This window comes from Neltuma alba, unplaced genomic scaffold, assembly GCF_004799145.2.
Source record: "Neltuma alba isolate B1F8T4 unplaced genomic scaffold, ASM479914v2 tig00012067_pilon, whole genome shotgun sequence".
Lineage (NCBI taxonomy): Eukaryota > Viridiplantae > Streptophyta > Magnoliopsida > Fabales > Fabaceae > Neltuma > Neltuma alba.
Genome location: NW_021636628.1, coordinates 20,424 through 35,791, shown reverse-complemented (window position 1 = coordinate 35,791; position 15,368 = coordinate 20,424). Strand labels below are relative to the sequence as shown.

Genomic DNA, 15,368 nt, shown 5'->3' with positions numbered 1-15,368 from the left:
GGTTAGAGAATTAGAAACAAAAATGTCGCAAAAAATTTAAAAAAATTACAAGTTTAACTTGTAAATGACACAATTCCACTAATAAATATGGAAGCTTGACTTGTGAACATAAATTGTTAAATTTGAGTGGTAAATATGCAAATTTGACTTATAAATATGATTTTTTTTGGAACCTCTTAATTTAATTTTCTTACATGGGTCCTATAGGTAACTTCCCAAAATCCTATTATCCATAACTTGTGAATATTACTTATCATAAACTATAGGGTTAAAGGGCATTTTGCCTTTAAACTATCAACTGGGTACACTATTGTCCCTGTGCTAAAAAGGGTGCAATGTTTTCCCTCTATTAAACATTCGTTATTTTGATAGTTATTTGATTAAAAAAATTACGAAAAAGACCTCAGGAAGTTATAATAAAACACCCAATAAAAAACTAATACCAGTTAGTCCCAAAAATTACCGATAAATGGCAAGGTCAATAAATAAGTTTCACTCAAAAATGCAATGTATTTTATGATCATTGAAAAGGGGATCAAAGATCGCAAAACTGATTTAGTGCAAAATCCATGTGCCAATACTTAGGTATCTTCATAAACTTTTTCATCTGATCTCCACCTTAAGCAAAAAGAATAATGTTAAGAAGCTAATGAAGTCCGTGGTTAAATAACATGAACTTTATTTCAAAACATTTTCAAACCCATGGGATATAATGTGATGATCAAATGTCAAATTATAATTTGCAAAAAACTAGATCTCACTACTAATTTCTTTTTAAAGTAAACATACATGCTTCCATTTTAAATTCCTTGAAAAAAAAAACTAACTTAATTTTAAATTCAAATTCAAACGGATCAAATCAAACAATGCTTATATATTGAGCTTGCGATATGATAAATTCAGAGATACCTTGCTCATGTAGGGGCCCAATAATCCCGTATTATGATCATCTATTTAAAAAGTAATATTAATACGAAAAATGAAAGCTATGGGATATATAAATATGCAAGAGGGTCAGAATGGGCTTTATTTGGTCAAACTCATGATTGAAACTAATTTACAAGAGAATATGAAAGCAAACCAAACAAAGGGTAGATGCTAATTTGACATTTGGAGTAGGGGCCATACTGATATCCAAAAGGAAGGCCGCTATGGCCCCTTGATTATTGCAACTGCTGACAGCTACTCCTGACTGGTTTTACATAATCATTAATGACTAAGATTCGTCTAATCATAATTATAAAAACATTAACCCCACGTTGTATAACCACCGCCCTTTTTCTTCCCCTCCGATCAAATCAACCACAATCATAACCTATATGGTACAATTCTAGCCATTCCTTTAATTTCACACACCATCACAGTCAACTAACCCTATATACCCTAAACCCATAGCTAAGATTAAGTTGAGAGGTGTGTATATGTTCTTCCTTCTCTGCTAATAAAATCTGACATTTTTCAATTTCCACACACAGAATGATATATATCTTGGGTAAATGTATATATAGTCAGTAAGAAGAATCTGCAGGAGGAGGAGGAGGAGGAGGGGAATATATATAGAATCTTTCATATAGGTACGACGTAGCTAGTTTGATGTTGAAAGGGGTGGGATTCTTCAATGGGTCCATGAGTGATAGATGCACTAGCGAGCGTTTAGGAGGGTCCTCCACCACTACTTCGTCAGGACAACTCAATCGAGCGCATATTGGAGGCACTGACATGTGCACGCTTCAAAAAGCTTACCAATTAAGGACACACTAACGCGCATTTCTTTGTCAATATCCATATCATCCAACCGGTCCATCACACATTTTCATAAAACCCTTTATAAATCTCATCTAGCTATTTGTGTCAACAAACTAACTATAATTAAAATCAATTAGTTTTATATCAGTAAGAACTTTAAATAAGATCATTAACGTTAAAGTGCTTGGTCCATATATGTAGTACATGACCCTGGCTTAACAGCAATCTGCCGCCAGCCCAATGGCACTGTGAACTTCAAATGAATAAGCAACTGAATTTGAGAGTTGAAATTTACGAATGCCCTTTTAATCTGCAGTGCAGAATTTAGGAGGGCGTTTGTTGAAACTTGAAACTTTGGCTCTCATGCTTGGCTATTTTAGACATTCCGTCCCATTGGTGGCAAGGGTAAGTGGATATACATCTTTCAAGTTGGTGGTGTTGTTAATTATTAGCAATAATCATCAGAGACACGATAAGACATGCAAAATACTGAATTACCAATAAAACTGATATGCCACTTCTCATTGCAGTGCAAATTATACTATCAACTATGTCTTATATTTAGGATCGAAAATAACATATAACAGTCAGCTTAGAAAATGTACTAAAAATGTCAGAAAAAGAAAGCGAATTTAGCCATAGTTATTAGCTTTTTTTTTTTCATGAGCAGTTTCTTCATAATTGAATGATCATTGACTTTAGGTGTAAATTTAGGAAATTTTTTATAGCCTACTAGAGAAGGGATGGAGGGATTATGCATGGGGATTCGCCAAAAGGAATAAATAATGCTATCTCTAGAGAATTAGTTTGATTTTTAATTTAGTCCTAAATATGATATTCTAATATATTTTGTTTTTCATATTTATCTATTTTTTTAAAGTAGTCATTGTAATAGTTACACATATTAAATATTCTATGAAGTGATAGTTCTAGTTAATACATATAACTAATAAGTGTATTTTATGGAAAACAACACATAATTATTACAAATAACTAACTTAACAATTTCTTTAATCTACTCAAATTAGTTAACTAACTTTTATATTAAACACCAGAAATAGTAAATTAAAGAGGAAATTTTGTGAGAATAATGAAGGAATGAAATCTCATTGCTCGGAATAGATCATATTTGCCATCATGTCCCCATAAAAATGAGAAAATATTACAAAATGTAATTAAGCTCTCATCTCATCATTATGCGTATACTGACAGGTGATGGGTTCTCTGATTAATAATGAGCAAAGCTTTTTTAGTTTGACTTTTTCTCCTTATCTGTTCTTTTATCTACTCATTGGTACTATTTTATTTAATATAATTTTACATCATTGTCAGTGCAGGTAAGGTATTAACGTAGTATGGCAACAGTTTTCAAAAAGTGTGGCCATAGAATAAGGAAACTCTTTTAATGGATAATGTGTCAATATGTAGTAGTTGATTTTTTATAAAAAAAAAAATTGTTGCCCATACTTTTAGACGACAATTGTCTAACTATATTCTTGCTGCAGTTTTCAGTTGTCCCTAAAAGGCAAAAATGTTGCACTGGAATATGGCTTAGGAATACAGAGGGTTATAGGCGAGACATGAAAAGAGGTTAGCTTAAATTATACAGGATCTTCTTAAATTTCGGATTATGTTCTGATAGATAAACTGTTTTAAGACTTGACAAGGAATGAAGCCTTAAATTTATCCAAATACTAATAGAGAATGCTTAATTAAGGTGGACTTGAAAAGAAATTGGACTAAATAACCCTATGAACCTTTTGAATTGTTATCATGGTTAATTTCTTTGTCATCTCATTAATCAACAATGTTATGACAATGTATTTTTCTGCATATTATCTAAAGTTAAATTATTTGCACATGATTCAAAATTTAACAGGACCTTTTACATATTGTGTGTGTGTGAGAGAGAGAGAGAGGTTTAAGGGGGCTGTAATTAAGGTCAATAATGTATTATATTTCATTAGCAAAACAACACACACACACACGCACTAATTGACAGAAAAATATAATTCGAATAAGTTTGAAAGCTGAGGAAGGATTCCTAATCAATTTTCAAAGGTAAGTATAATTAATTATTTGTAAAGAACTTCAATTTATGAAAAGAAAGTTATCATTTAGTCAAGAGAATAAAGTAAAATATCCATAAAGGTAACGCTAACATTTTCACTCGTGTTTTGTATGTAAGCCATTTGTTCACAAACGGAGAGCAACAGGGAATTCTGACAAGTCACTCAGAGATTTTTGCCTCGCCAATGGCCTGGCGAGAAAAAATGGCCCAATAGTGAATCCATTATTAGTCTTCTCCTTGGTCTGACTCTTCTCTAAAATCCCAAGAGGCCATTGTTGCTATTTGGATTCCAAAGTCAAAACATAGACAAACAATTGACCCAGATATTTCTGCCCGTAATTTTTTTAATTTATTCAAATTAGTTAGTTAGTTTTTAATTTATCCAAATTAGTTAATAAGTAATTTTTATATTAAGAACTGGAGGTAGTATTAAAGATTATCTTCGTGATTTACTGATGAGTCAAACGTAGGCCCATATTCTCGTGTACTTCATCATAAAGCTATAAGATTCCTGTCTTTCTGTACTCTTTTTATATATATATATATATATATATATTCGTGCAGTTCACTTCGTTAATCTATGGAGTTTTGCGACGATTTGTGTGAGATTTCACTATAGAACTTCTATAAATGTCTGGTTCTCATACTAGTAAAATTTTATATCTTTGTATTTTAACTGATAATCAAAATTTTATGAATTTGACGCTTATGTTAACCGAGGAGGATATAGCCACGGGGCTCACATCTGGAAAGCAGTTTCATGTGACATTGTCCCATATATATGAGCGCATATACATATATAGAGCTATAACGAAACTTAAGAGGCAACAGTATTAATTTAAATGAAGAGTGGCATGTAATTGATTAGCACTTGGGCAAATTAAAGCCACCAATGATTGTCATTTGTGAAAATAAAGTGATATGATCCTTTGCTTCTTACTAACCGAACCCAATTTGTGAGGCTGATCTGCTTTCAAACTTGTGTTTCCCTGTGATTCCTTTCATTAACCCCTTTATAAATCATCGTGATCATTAATTTGGATGATATCTGTGACGCGAAATTGATCCATAATACTGCAGAAATGCAGTTCACTTTTAGTGCTATCTGATACGCTTTGCAATTTTAAATAATGTTACAAAATCTCTAAATCTTTATATTACCTTCGGTCCTTAATATAAGACCTTGTTTAACTTTTATTTTGATCATAAATATAGTATTTAATCTACTTTGTCTCTCATATTTATCTATTTTTTCTCAAGATAGTCATTATAATCATGACAGTTCTAGCCAATAACTTGATTAGTAAGGATATTTTAGGAAAGAAAACACCTATTTGTTACAAATAACAAATTTAACTTATTTCCTTAATCTATTTAAATTAGTAAACTAGCTCTTACATTTAAAACAGGAGATAGTATAATATTTACGGATTGCATCCAAAGCATTAAGAAGCATATATATGTATTAGAATAACATCACACGATGGTAAATTCTGTTGTGGCCGAGTTGAATACATGGATTCTGACGTGAATATACCCAATCTCTGTACTGATAAAATAACGAAATTAAAGAAAATAAATAACTGCAGATAAATGAACATATAGGAGAAAGCGTCAAATAAAAAAACTTTGCTCATTAATTAGAGAACCCACCTGTCTGCATGCATGATGATGAGAATTGCGATGAGGGCTCAATTCCAGTTTGTAATTTTTTTTTTTAAAACCAAAATACCCTTCTTATTTACTCTTACTTGTCAATGCCCTCTCCTCCTTCAATAATTTGAGAATTACCTTTGTTGTATTTTTTTAAAAAATACTACTTTCGGTCTTTAATATAAGAGTTAGTTGACTAATTTGAGTAGATTAAGAAAACTAGTTGGATTACTTATTTGTAATAAATATATGTTGTTTTTCCTAAAATATCCTTACCAATTAAGTATATTAGTTAGAACTATCATTGTTATAAAGACTATTTTTGTGAAAAATAGATAAATGTGAGAGACAAAATAGATTGAAGTTTTATATTTATAACTAAATCCTTAATATAAGACCCATTTAACTAATTTGATTAGATTAAGGAAGTTAGATAAGTTAGTTAATTATAAGGAAAGTGACACATTTTTCCTAAAACACCATAATCATCTTTCTTAATACCACCTCTCCCTCTTCTACTTGATTATAGTTGAGGGAGTATCCATAGGGGTAATTTAGAGAAAATTGATAAATATGAGAAATGGGTAGACCAAAACCAACTCAAGAATTGGGTCCTATATTAAGGACCAGAGGAGTATTATATTAAAGAACGGAAGTAGTAGTTTACAAGCCGATTGTGAAATTTAAGAAAATTTTTGTCCGCCGGATGGGTCATATTATTTGGACTCTGCTAAATTCAATTCTACCGTTGAAGCATACTCTGCTGAGACTCTACACAGGCCTTTAAATATTGGCTAATCAATTCTGCTACGAAATTATACTTTCAGGACACTCGTGAATACTTCCGAGATATTTAAGGATTTTAATCCAAAAAAATATGGGAATGAAACATTAATTTTGAAACAAAATGTATTATATATTTAGAGATGAGACTGCTCATGACAATACAAGCAAGCACATGACAGCAAGCGCATGACGATATAAAGAGAATGTATTTTCAGTTGCGTTGATGCAAGCCAATCCCAGGCCCATAAGGAGTGGGCTACAGTGGAAGCCATAAATCGGACACCTACAAAATTGAAACGTGTTGGCCCAGAAGGATATTAAAATAAATAAATGAAAGTTCGATAAGTCATAAATTAATATCAAGAACAAATTTGACCCAAAAAAAATATCAAGAACAAATACTTGTATATATTAAACACATCAAGAACGTCATATATGGTTGGGACTTGGGACTTGGGACTTGTGAAATTTTCACTCTGTGAGCCGATTTTTTTTTTTTTTGAGAGAAAAAGGGCAGCAATGCAGGGGACAAAATAACAGGAGGCAGTATAGAGGGGGCGAAATAGTAAGAGAGGAATGAAAATGAAGAAGTTTGTAACAGAAAAGTGTGTTTGGGAGGAAATATGAAAGCAAAGGGATTCGCCATTAATGGAGGATTCCGTATCTCATTTCCAGTCCAAGTGTCTCTCTCCGGAGTCGGATCCATATATAAATATAATAATGCAACTCATTGTAACTCTTTAAACCATACTCATCTGATCATGCAATTCCAAGGACTTCCTCAGTTAATGCAAATCCTGCCACTGCCTTCTAACATGACAGTTGAAAAAAAAAATTACGAGTACTTATTTTATATTTTACTCCTTTGGAAATAAATAAATAAATATTCAGTTTAAAAGTAGAAAAATACTTACCTCAAGTTCTTTATATATATATATTTATTATATCAAGTTCTCTAATCACATATGGTCATATGTCTTATATTTTTCATATGGCTTTATATTTTAATAATAATATTTTAAAAATAAGACAGCGTTGAAATAGTTAAACACATATCTTAGGTATGCTCCCTCCTTTCAAAATAATTAATGACTAGGAGTTTTAATGATTTTTTAGTTATTTTATCATATTTTACCCCTCATTAATAAAAATACTAACTGCTGTGGAGTTCAAGCGATGGTTTGGAAAAAAGAAAAAGCCATCTAGCTACAATATATATGAAGATTTATTAATCAAATGCTATCAAAATTTTGGGCAATTTAATAATTTTATTATTAAATGAAAGTTATTTCAAAACATACCTAACAGTCAAGTTATATATTATTATTATTATTATTATTATTATTATTATTATTATTATTATATTCAGAGTCGACGAGAAGAAGATGAGAGCGGGTCCCATCCTAGCATGCTTCTGAGGTACTCTCTACATTATGAATGTCCAACTTGATATCATGTGGCCAGCTAAATACTTCCACATCATGCACATACATAATTTTAATTATAATATATTAATTAGCGGCATGCATGCATGATATATATATATATATATATATATATATATGAGATGAAGTTTGTGGCTGAGACAAGGGGAGGGCTTAAAAGCAGAAGATGGCCTACATATATTAACTCAAAAAGATGCTGCGAATTGAAGCCAAGGGAATTGAAATAGGCCCCTCTCCCACAATGCCTGCCTTTATTTCGTAGGTCGCTCTGCTCTCTCTCAAACTCTTGTGCACCGCATGACTTACTTAATTCTTCACAACATATCTTCCTCCATGCCTACCTAGCAGGCTTTCTTCTTCTTCTTCTTCTTCATCAATTTGCATGTGTGTGTATATATCTAACGATAACAATAAGCATTATCCTATTAAGCAGGGTTGACTACGTAAATTACACGACGCTATTGGACTCTGTTAACAACCAAGTACTTAAAAATTTACACACACACGTATATATCCAATATATGTGTGCTTCTCTTCTCTCCATTATTATTTTTGTCCATGAATCGAACTCTATCAACTCTTATTCTCTCTTCTCTGCCTCAATCTATACCTTTCATTCTAGTCCTTTTTCAAGATCGGCTGCCAAATTAAGTTTTATGTTCGGCCACCACATATATAGGTAGGAAAGTTTGAGGCAATATATATATGTGCATGATTTTTTAATTGGAAGCATATACATTAAACAGCATGATTAGTGTCTAATATAGTAATATGTTATATTACAGAGGTGTTTGCCATTACTAACCTGGGGTCGGGTGGAGACTGAAGAACAACACGTAATTGATTGATTAATATTGGGCATTCAGTGTTATCGAGGGATCTCTTTTATGATTGCCGTATCTGATCATTTCAGTATCTGGTCAAGGTGACTTTGTTTAATTATTATATATATGTATATATGGTGGTGAAAATAATTATTTTTATTGTTATATACTATCTCGGGTCTTAATTATAAGATATTATTTGGAGACTACAATTGAGGTCTTATAATTAAAACCAGAAGTAGTATTCTGTAAATGGCTAGGATCAGTTGAAGCAAGCACTTGCATGGTTAACCGTGGGAATTTTTTTTTTGAAGTGTGAATATATCTGAAAGTTTATTTTTAGTTTAATGTCGCCTTGAAGTGTTAAAAAAGATTAATATTATAATTTTATTAAAAAAACAAACATCAGCTCTTAAAATTTTTTAAAGAAACGATAACATCACTGCTTTTTTAAAACATCTTTGGGACCATATTCAGCTGAAAATTATTTAAATACTCATAAGTTTTTCACAAGTACTTTTCAAACAAAAACAATCCTCTAACCCCTTGCGTATGTGTGTCTATATATATTACATCTGATCCTCCTAAATATACTGTGTCAATTTATTTTGCCTCTCATATTTATATTTAAAAAAAAAATTCTTGTAGTTACACATGTTAAAAATTTTATGAAATGATAATTATAACTAATACACGTAATTAACAAGGTATTTTCAGAAAGACAACACATAATTATTACAATGAATTAATTTAACAAACTTTCTTAATCTACTCAAATCAATCAACTAAATTTTATACTAAGGAATATATATATATATATAAGATGAAGAGTCTTGGCAAAAGGAGGGTGCCTTTGAAATATTAAAAGCTTTGGGTTATATGACTAAAATTACCACATTCGAAGGTGTGCCTGAATTTTCCAGTTTAATTTGTGCGTCAGGTAAGCCAACGTCATGTGTGGGCCACTCAACTCTCTGCTTTGCCCCTTCCCAACACAATACGTACTGCTTGCTTGGCCTCGGATTCCATACTATACTTACTCCCTCCTAGCAACACCACATGTTATATTTATTTATTACATATCTCTCACATCATCATCATCATTATTATTTACTATTAATTTGTTTCCAAAATAATACTACCACTAGCTTTAAATGATAATAAAATTAGAAGTTTATTCAATTTTTAAATGCAATTATTAACTTTCAAGTTTCCTCTTAATTTCAATAATATTACATCGATCCTTAATATAAGAGCTAGTTAGAGATTTAATTTGATTCTAAGTATAAGATTACAATCCATTATGTATTCAGCATTTATCCATTTTGTTCTGAAGTAATTCTTATATTAATTGCACATGTTAAGGAATTACTATCAAAAGGTAATTCAAAAACACATGGGTATCATAGGAAAAAAATATTTATTTAACACAAATAACTAATTTTATTTATTTATTTGATATTTATAAATTAGTTATTTAGTTCTATAGTAATACTCCACGGGTCCTAAATATAAGACCCTTATACACTATAAGGGTTTTATATTTAGGACCGGAGGAGTATTGTATTTTTGTCACAGTCTAATCCATATAGTCATTAAAACATATATGTAAAGAGTGGATATTCATTTCAAACTCTAGGCAATGCATGCATTGATATAGATATAATTAATCTAAATTTTAAGTAATAAACTAAACACACACATATTATTGTAATTTGTTTTTTTTTAACATTTTAGTTAACTGTTCATCTCGAAACCACTTATTTATTTATAGTATTAATTATGAGAGCCTTTTTTTCATCTCTTATTTCTCCTAAATTATTTGATTTCAACTACCCTTTAATTTTTATTGGAAGTTCTAAACGAGACAGCCGGTAATTATGTTATTGAAATTATCCAACAAATAATCACTCTGGCCAAAAAAAAAACTTGGAATGCATGTGTTGAATGTGATTGAGATTGAGAATGAACACACACACACGGGACCATTTATTAGGTTCTGTTTGGTTCTGGGTTCTTTTTCTTTCTTTTTCTTCCTTCTTCTATTTTTTTTTATTTTTGCTTTTATATAATATACATATAATGTGTGGTTCTGCGAATCTGGGTCTAATAAATATACACGTGTTCATCAGCATTACCAAACACGAATATATAACAGCATGTATATGTGTGTGTGTATTTATACGTGTGTATCTATGCATGATTTAGGTTGGAATTATCATATCAAGTTTTTGGAAACCATGTAAAAAAAAAATTATATCGGACAATGCAAAATCGCTTAAAATAAATTATTCCAAATACTTTAGACTCGATTAGGCAGAGGAGGCTTTCTATATTTCTCAATATTAAGAAATAGAGGGAGGATGCTGCATCTGCTTATACGGCACCCAATATACCCCTTTTATATGATTCAATTAATCCTTTCCAAAGATGAAAAAACATGCATTCGTTCATTGTTTCTGTCACATATATGGCTTTCTAGAATATTCTATGGGGTTGGTATATCCATGATTAAACTATATTATTAAATTTACTCTAAAGCCCTAGCTGCTCATTCATAAAAATATTACTTTTGAAATTATATCCTGATTATAGTTTTGGTTCACATTTTTTATCTAATTATAATATTATTTTCATAATCTTAAAAATCATTCATTTACAACCTGTCAACTTATAGACTTATATATGAGTTGTCCATGACCACGTTTTGTTAAATTTTGGCAACGTGATCGCGTGTTAATTTATTATTTTAAATGTACATGGTTTAAACAGACAGATAGCCAGGAAAAAAAAAGAAAAAGAAATGTAATTCCCCGTACACACAAACACAACATGCTGTACACAATTTGTTAAGACATTATCTCAATGAATAGGTTGAAAATATGTGCGAGCCCGAGCGCGCACATATATATATATATACACACACACACATACATTCTATTAGTTTTATTTATAAAGCACTTTTAACATATTTCATACAGATTAAAGAAAATCTCAAACTGCATTAACTCTTCATTAAATTATAACAACTTTTTAACTTTACCCCTATTTAATATATATTCCTTTAAAAAAAATAACCATCTACACAATAATAAATAAAGGACAATATGATATATTTATGGTAAAAATTTAATGAAGTGACTTATAAATAGAACTAAAAAAATTCTTGTCTTTGCCCTATAAATAGAACTAAATGAGTATATATGAAGATTACCATCGCATTAATGCTCGAAATCCGATATTTTTTTCACTTCTTTTTTATTGGCTCCTTCTTATTATTACATCTGTTAAAATAATGTTGATCAAATGATGAATTTGGACTCTGAAGTACTTCCTCCAGTTCTATATATAAGTTTCAAATAATTGAATCATGTTTAATGAACTAATAGTTAAAATTAGTTAAAAATAATAAATATGTTAGAAATTATTTTTTTAAAATTTGCCCTTATTTATTAAAAAAGTAAATGAGAGGCAATAAATAAAAAAAATGATGAAAGTGAATATACGGGGTAATATTAACGAGAGAGAATACTAAATACAATCAACTAATGACAAAATAGAAAAAAATGTTTAGACAAATTCAAAAATAAAGCTTATATTTTGGACCAAACCTATCTTTAAAAATAAAGCATATATATATATATATATATATATATATATATATAGGACCGAAGGAGTATCTCTTAAACTACAAATACATAGCATGTTCGATTAATTATGAGAGGAGGGTCAGGTTTATAACTTTCAATGGACATAATTAGGATTTCGTCATTGTAACTTGGGGAACATATATATAATTATATAAATTCATTTATTAACAATTACGACGTCGTTACAACTTGCAATATTTTATTGTCCATGTAGTATTAAATAAAGGGATGGAATTATGAATATCATCACTCGCATATACGATTTATTAGATGGTCACCCACAAAGTTTTCAAATTCTTAAAAATTTCGCTTTGGGATTGAAGAGAGGGGAATTATTTGACGGTGCATAACTGCATATTTTCTGAGCAGTGATGACCACAAACAGGATAACATTTTAATTTTGGTAATTAATAATACATCAGAACTCCAACAACTCTGGGCTTTTATAATCAATTTAGCCGACATTATTTATAACATCTCTTTATTATGAAAATGGAAAAATAAAACCCCATTTTCAAAGTAGAAAAAAAAAGAGAGACGAGAAACAGACTCCCTTTTTTTTCTGATCAAAATAACCACTATTATTTTCATAGACTTAATTCAGATCTGAGGACACAACACTATTATTTAATCCATGTTAAAGATAATTTCATGGAGAACTTTAGAACGATTTCCTGGTTCATATTATTACTTCTTTCCGAAACGGTACTCAACTGTATCTTTCGATATTGAAAAGAATATGTAACAAATGTGAGAGTTTTAAACTAATTAGTTACTATTCTCTCTGTTCTCAATCTTCTCATCAACCCAAATATTTTTTTTGAAAAGATGAAATTTGGATCCAAGAAAAATGGTTAAATTAATTTCTTCTCCACTGCTGCTAGGTAGCAGAAATATAATTGCATGGGGAAAAAAGAGAAGAAATTGCATAACTAGCTAGTATTCTCAGATCACCTCCAAAAAGAAGTCACCAAATATTCACAGGAAAATTCAGTTTCTAACTAGATAAAATTACAATTATTTGGCCGCATGGCACATGCATACATACATACATATATATAGCAGGTTATGGAAGTGTTGTAATGTACGCTACAATTTGTTTCCCAGAGCAAGAAGATGACTATTATATCTTCATAGTCATGAGAGAAAGCTTAGAAACCAAAGCAGAACAAGACTCTCTAGCTAGCTAGTTATTATATAGAACCCAGAAAAAGAAAACAAAGAAACCTCTATTTAAAAACTAGCTGGTTTGATACAAATTAACTATGTAAGAAACTCTTACATACAGACTTTTTTAATTTGTACGAAAGCAAGAACAATGAGACTGTAAAAATCTCCCAATCAAAAGGCCCTCTCATGTTGAAAGATTAGTAAATTTTTACTGTCTCATTGAACACAGGCCGGCCAGCAGGTAAATTATTGATGATATGGCAGTTTAGTCCAGCTAGAATTTGTCCTTGGCCTGAAATAGGTCTGATGTAGTTTCCTGAAGTGACATGGTCAACAGATCGTCGTGTCCTTGTGGAGCTGCGACATCATCAAAGAGCCAATTCTCCAGAAGCGTGAAAGGCACGTGAGAATCCAAACTTGGCTTGCTTTCCTCTTGCTGTAAGAGGCTATTACTCTCTGTGGACACATCAGAAGAGTTGTTATTATTATTGTTCATGTTGTTATTATTGGAGGAGGAGTTATTGAAGCTCAAGAGAGAGCTATAGTCCAGGCCTTGATCTGGCGTTGTAGTCCCACTCCCGCTCTGTGCTCCTTCGCTCGACATCGAACCAGAGACCGAGTTTGGCGTCTTCTTCATCCAGTTTTGCAGAAGTCGAGCTATATTATCCGCACTCGACGCGTACGATGACGATGAAGGTGCTGTCTGTGTTTGGTCGGGTAGTTTTGTGGTGGTGGTGATGGGGTTGAAGGAGGAAATAATGGAGGGCTTATTATTATAATGAGTGGGAGAGATGGGGAAATTATGAGTGGTTAATGAAGGAGAGGGCTTGTCAATGGAGAGAGCTTCGCACAAGGCTTGTTTGGCCATGTGGATATCGGTCTGAAGTCTTCTTTCCCACTGGCCCTTGTTTGGTTGTGAAGATGATGACGACAAGTATCCACCGTCTTCCTGATCGTTGTTACTGCCACCTTCCATGGCGCCACCATTTTCTCCTTTCTTCATCATCAGCTTCTTCTTCAGATGCGTGTTCCAGTAATTCTTTATGTCATTGTCTGTTCTCTGTGGGAGGTAAGAAGCTATGGCCGCCCACCTGCACTCATTTTACGTAACAAACACACGCCTCATCTCTACCGGATTCAACCGCTTAAAACAGATAAATTAACAACCTTTTCTCAATTCTTCGATGTCCTCGTCCTTAACAAAGTTCAGAATTTACTCTAGATATAGAGTACAGACACAATATGTATAAATATATACCTATTTCCGAGAAGAGCTTGAAGGTGGATGATCATCTTCTCTTCATGCTCCGTGAAGTTGCCGCGTTTGATGCCTGGGCGAAGATAGTTGGTCCATCTCAGTCGGCAGCTTTTGCTGCATCTCATCAAACCTTTCACAAAGAAATTAAAGAAAATCGAAATTAAGGAATCAATGTCGATAATCATACCTAGAAAACCCAGAGAGAGAGCGGCAAGTGAAATTGATGAGATTGGAGATAACTGGAGTTACCGGTATTGGTGGGAACTGATCTCCAATTGCCAGGACCGTGTTCTTGGATGTAGGAGACCAAGACGATGTCTTCTTCAGGAGTCCAAGGTCCTTTCTTAACCCCAATTTTGTCACAGCAGGGAGGTCTCCCCATTACGGTCTCTCTCTTTCTTCTCAACAAGAAAGGAAGGAAGAAGTAGGCAGAGAGATCTTTAAAGACACACAAGCTCTCTCTTCCTCTTTCTCTCTTTCTGCCTTTCTCTCTCTTGGGTTTCCTTCTTCTGAGGAATCCAGTGACAAGCGTCCACAGTTGAAGGTGCCTTGTATATATACACACAAAACACACACACGTATATTTCTTTTATTCTATTTATAAGTCACTTTCAACATGTTTTATAAGACTAAAAAAAACTCTAAATTTCATTAATTCTCATTTAAAATTCAACGATTTTTCTTTTTATTCTTATTTAATATAACATTATACCTCGTATAAACAAAATTAATACAATAATAAATTAAGAATGAAATTATGCGTCC

The 15,368-nt window shown here is 31.8% G+C and overlaps 1 protein-coding gene across 2 annotated transcripts; it reads right to left on the bottom strand.

The window, feature by feature from the left end:
- Window positions 1-13,220: 13,220 nt before the first annotated feature.
- On the bottom strand, window positions 13,221-15,131 carry LOC114721765 (myb-related protein 306). Of its 2 annotated transcripts, XM_028907619.1 has the most exons (4): window positions 14,853-15,131; window positions 14,604-14,733; window positions 13,898-14,436; window positions 13,221-13,801 (listed from the first exon to the last, which is right to left on the bottom strand). In XM_028907619.1, exons 1-4 carry the CDS (start codon window positions 14,983-14,985, stop codon window positions 13,620-13,622), a joined length of 984 nt encoding a protein of 327 aa, XP_028763452.1. In that variant the 5' UTR covers window positions 14,986-15,131; the 3' UTR covers window positions 13,221-13,619. The 2 variants fall into 2 exon arrangements, with proteins under 2 accessions (XP_028763452.1, XP_028763451.1); XM_028907618.1 differs by having other exon boundaries at window positions 13,221-14,436.
- Between the last annotated feature and the right edge of the window lie 237 nt (window positions 15,132-15,368).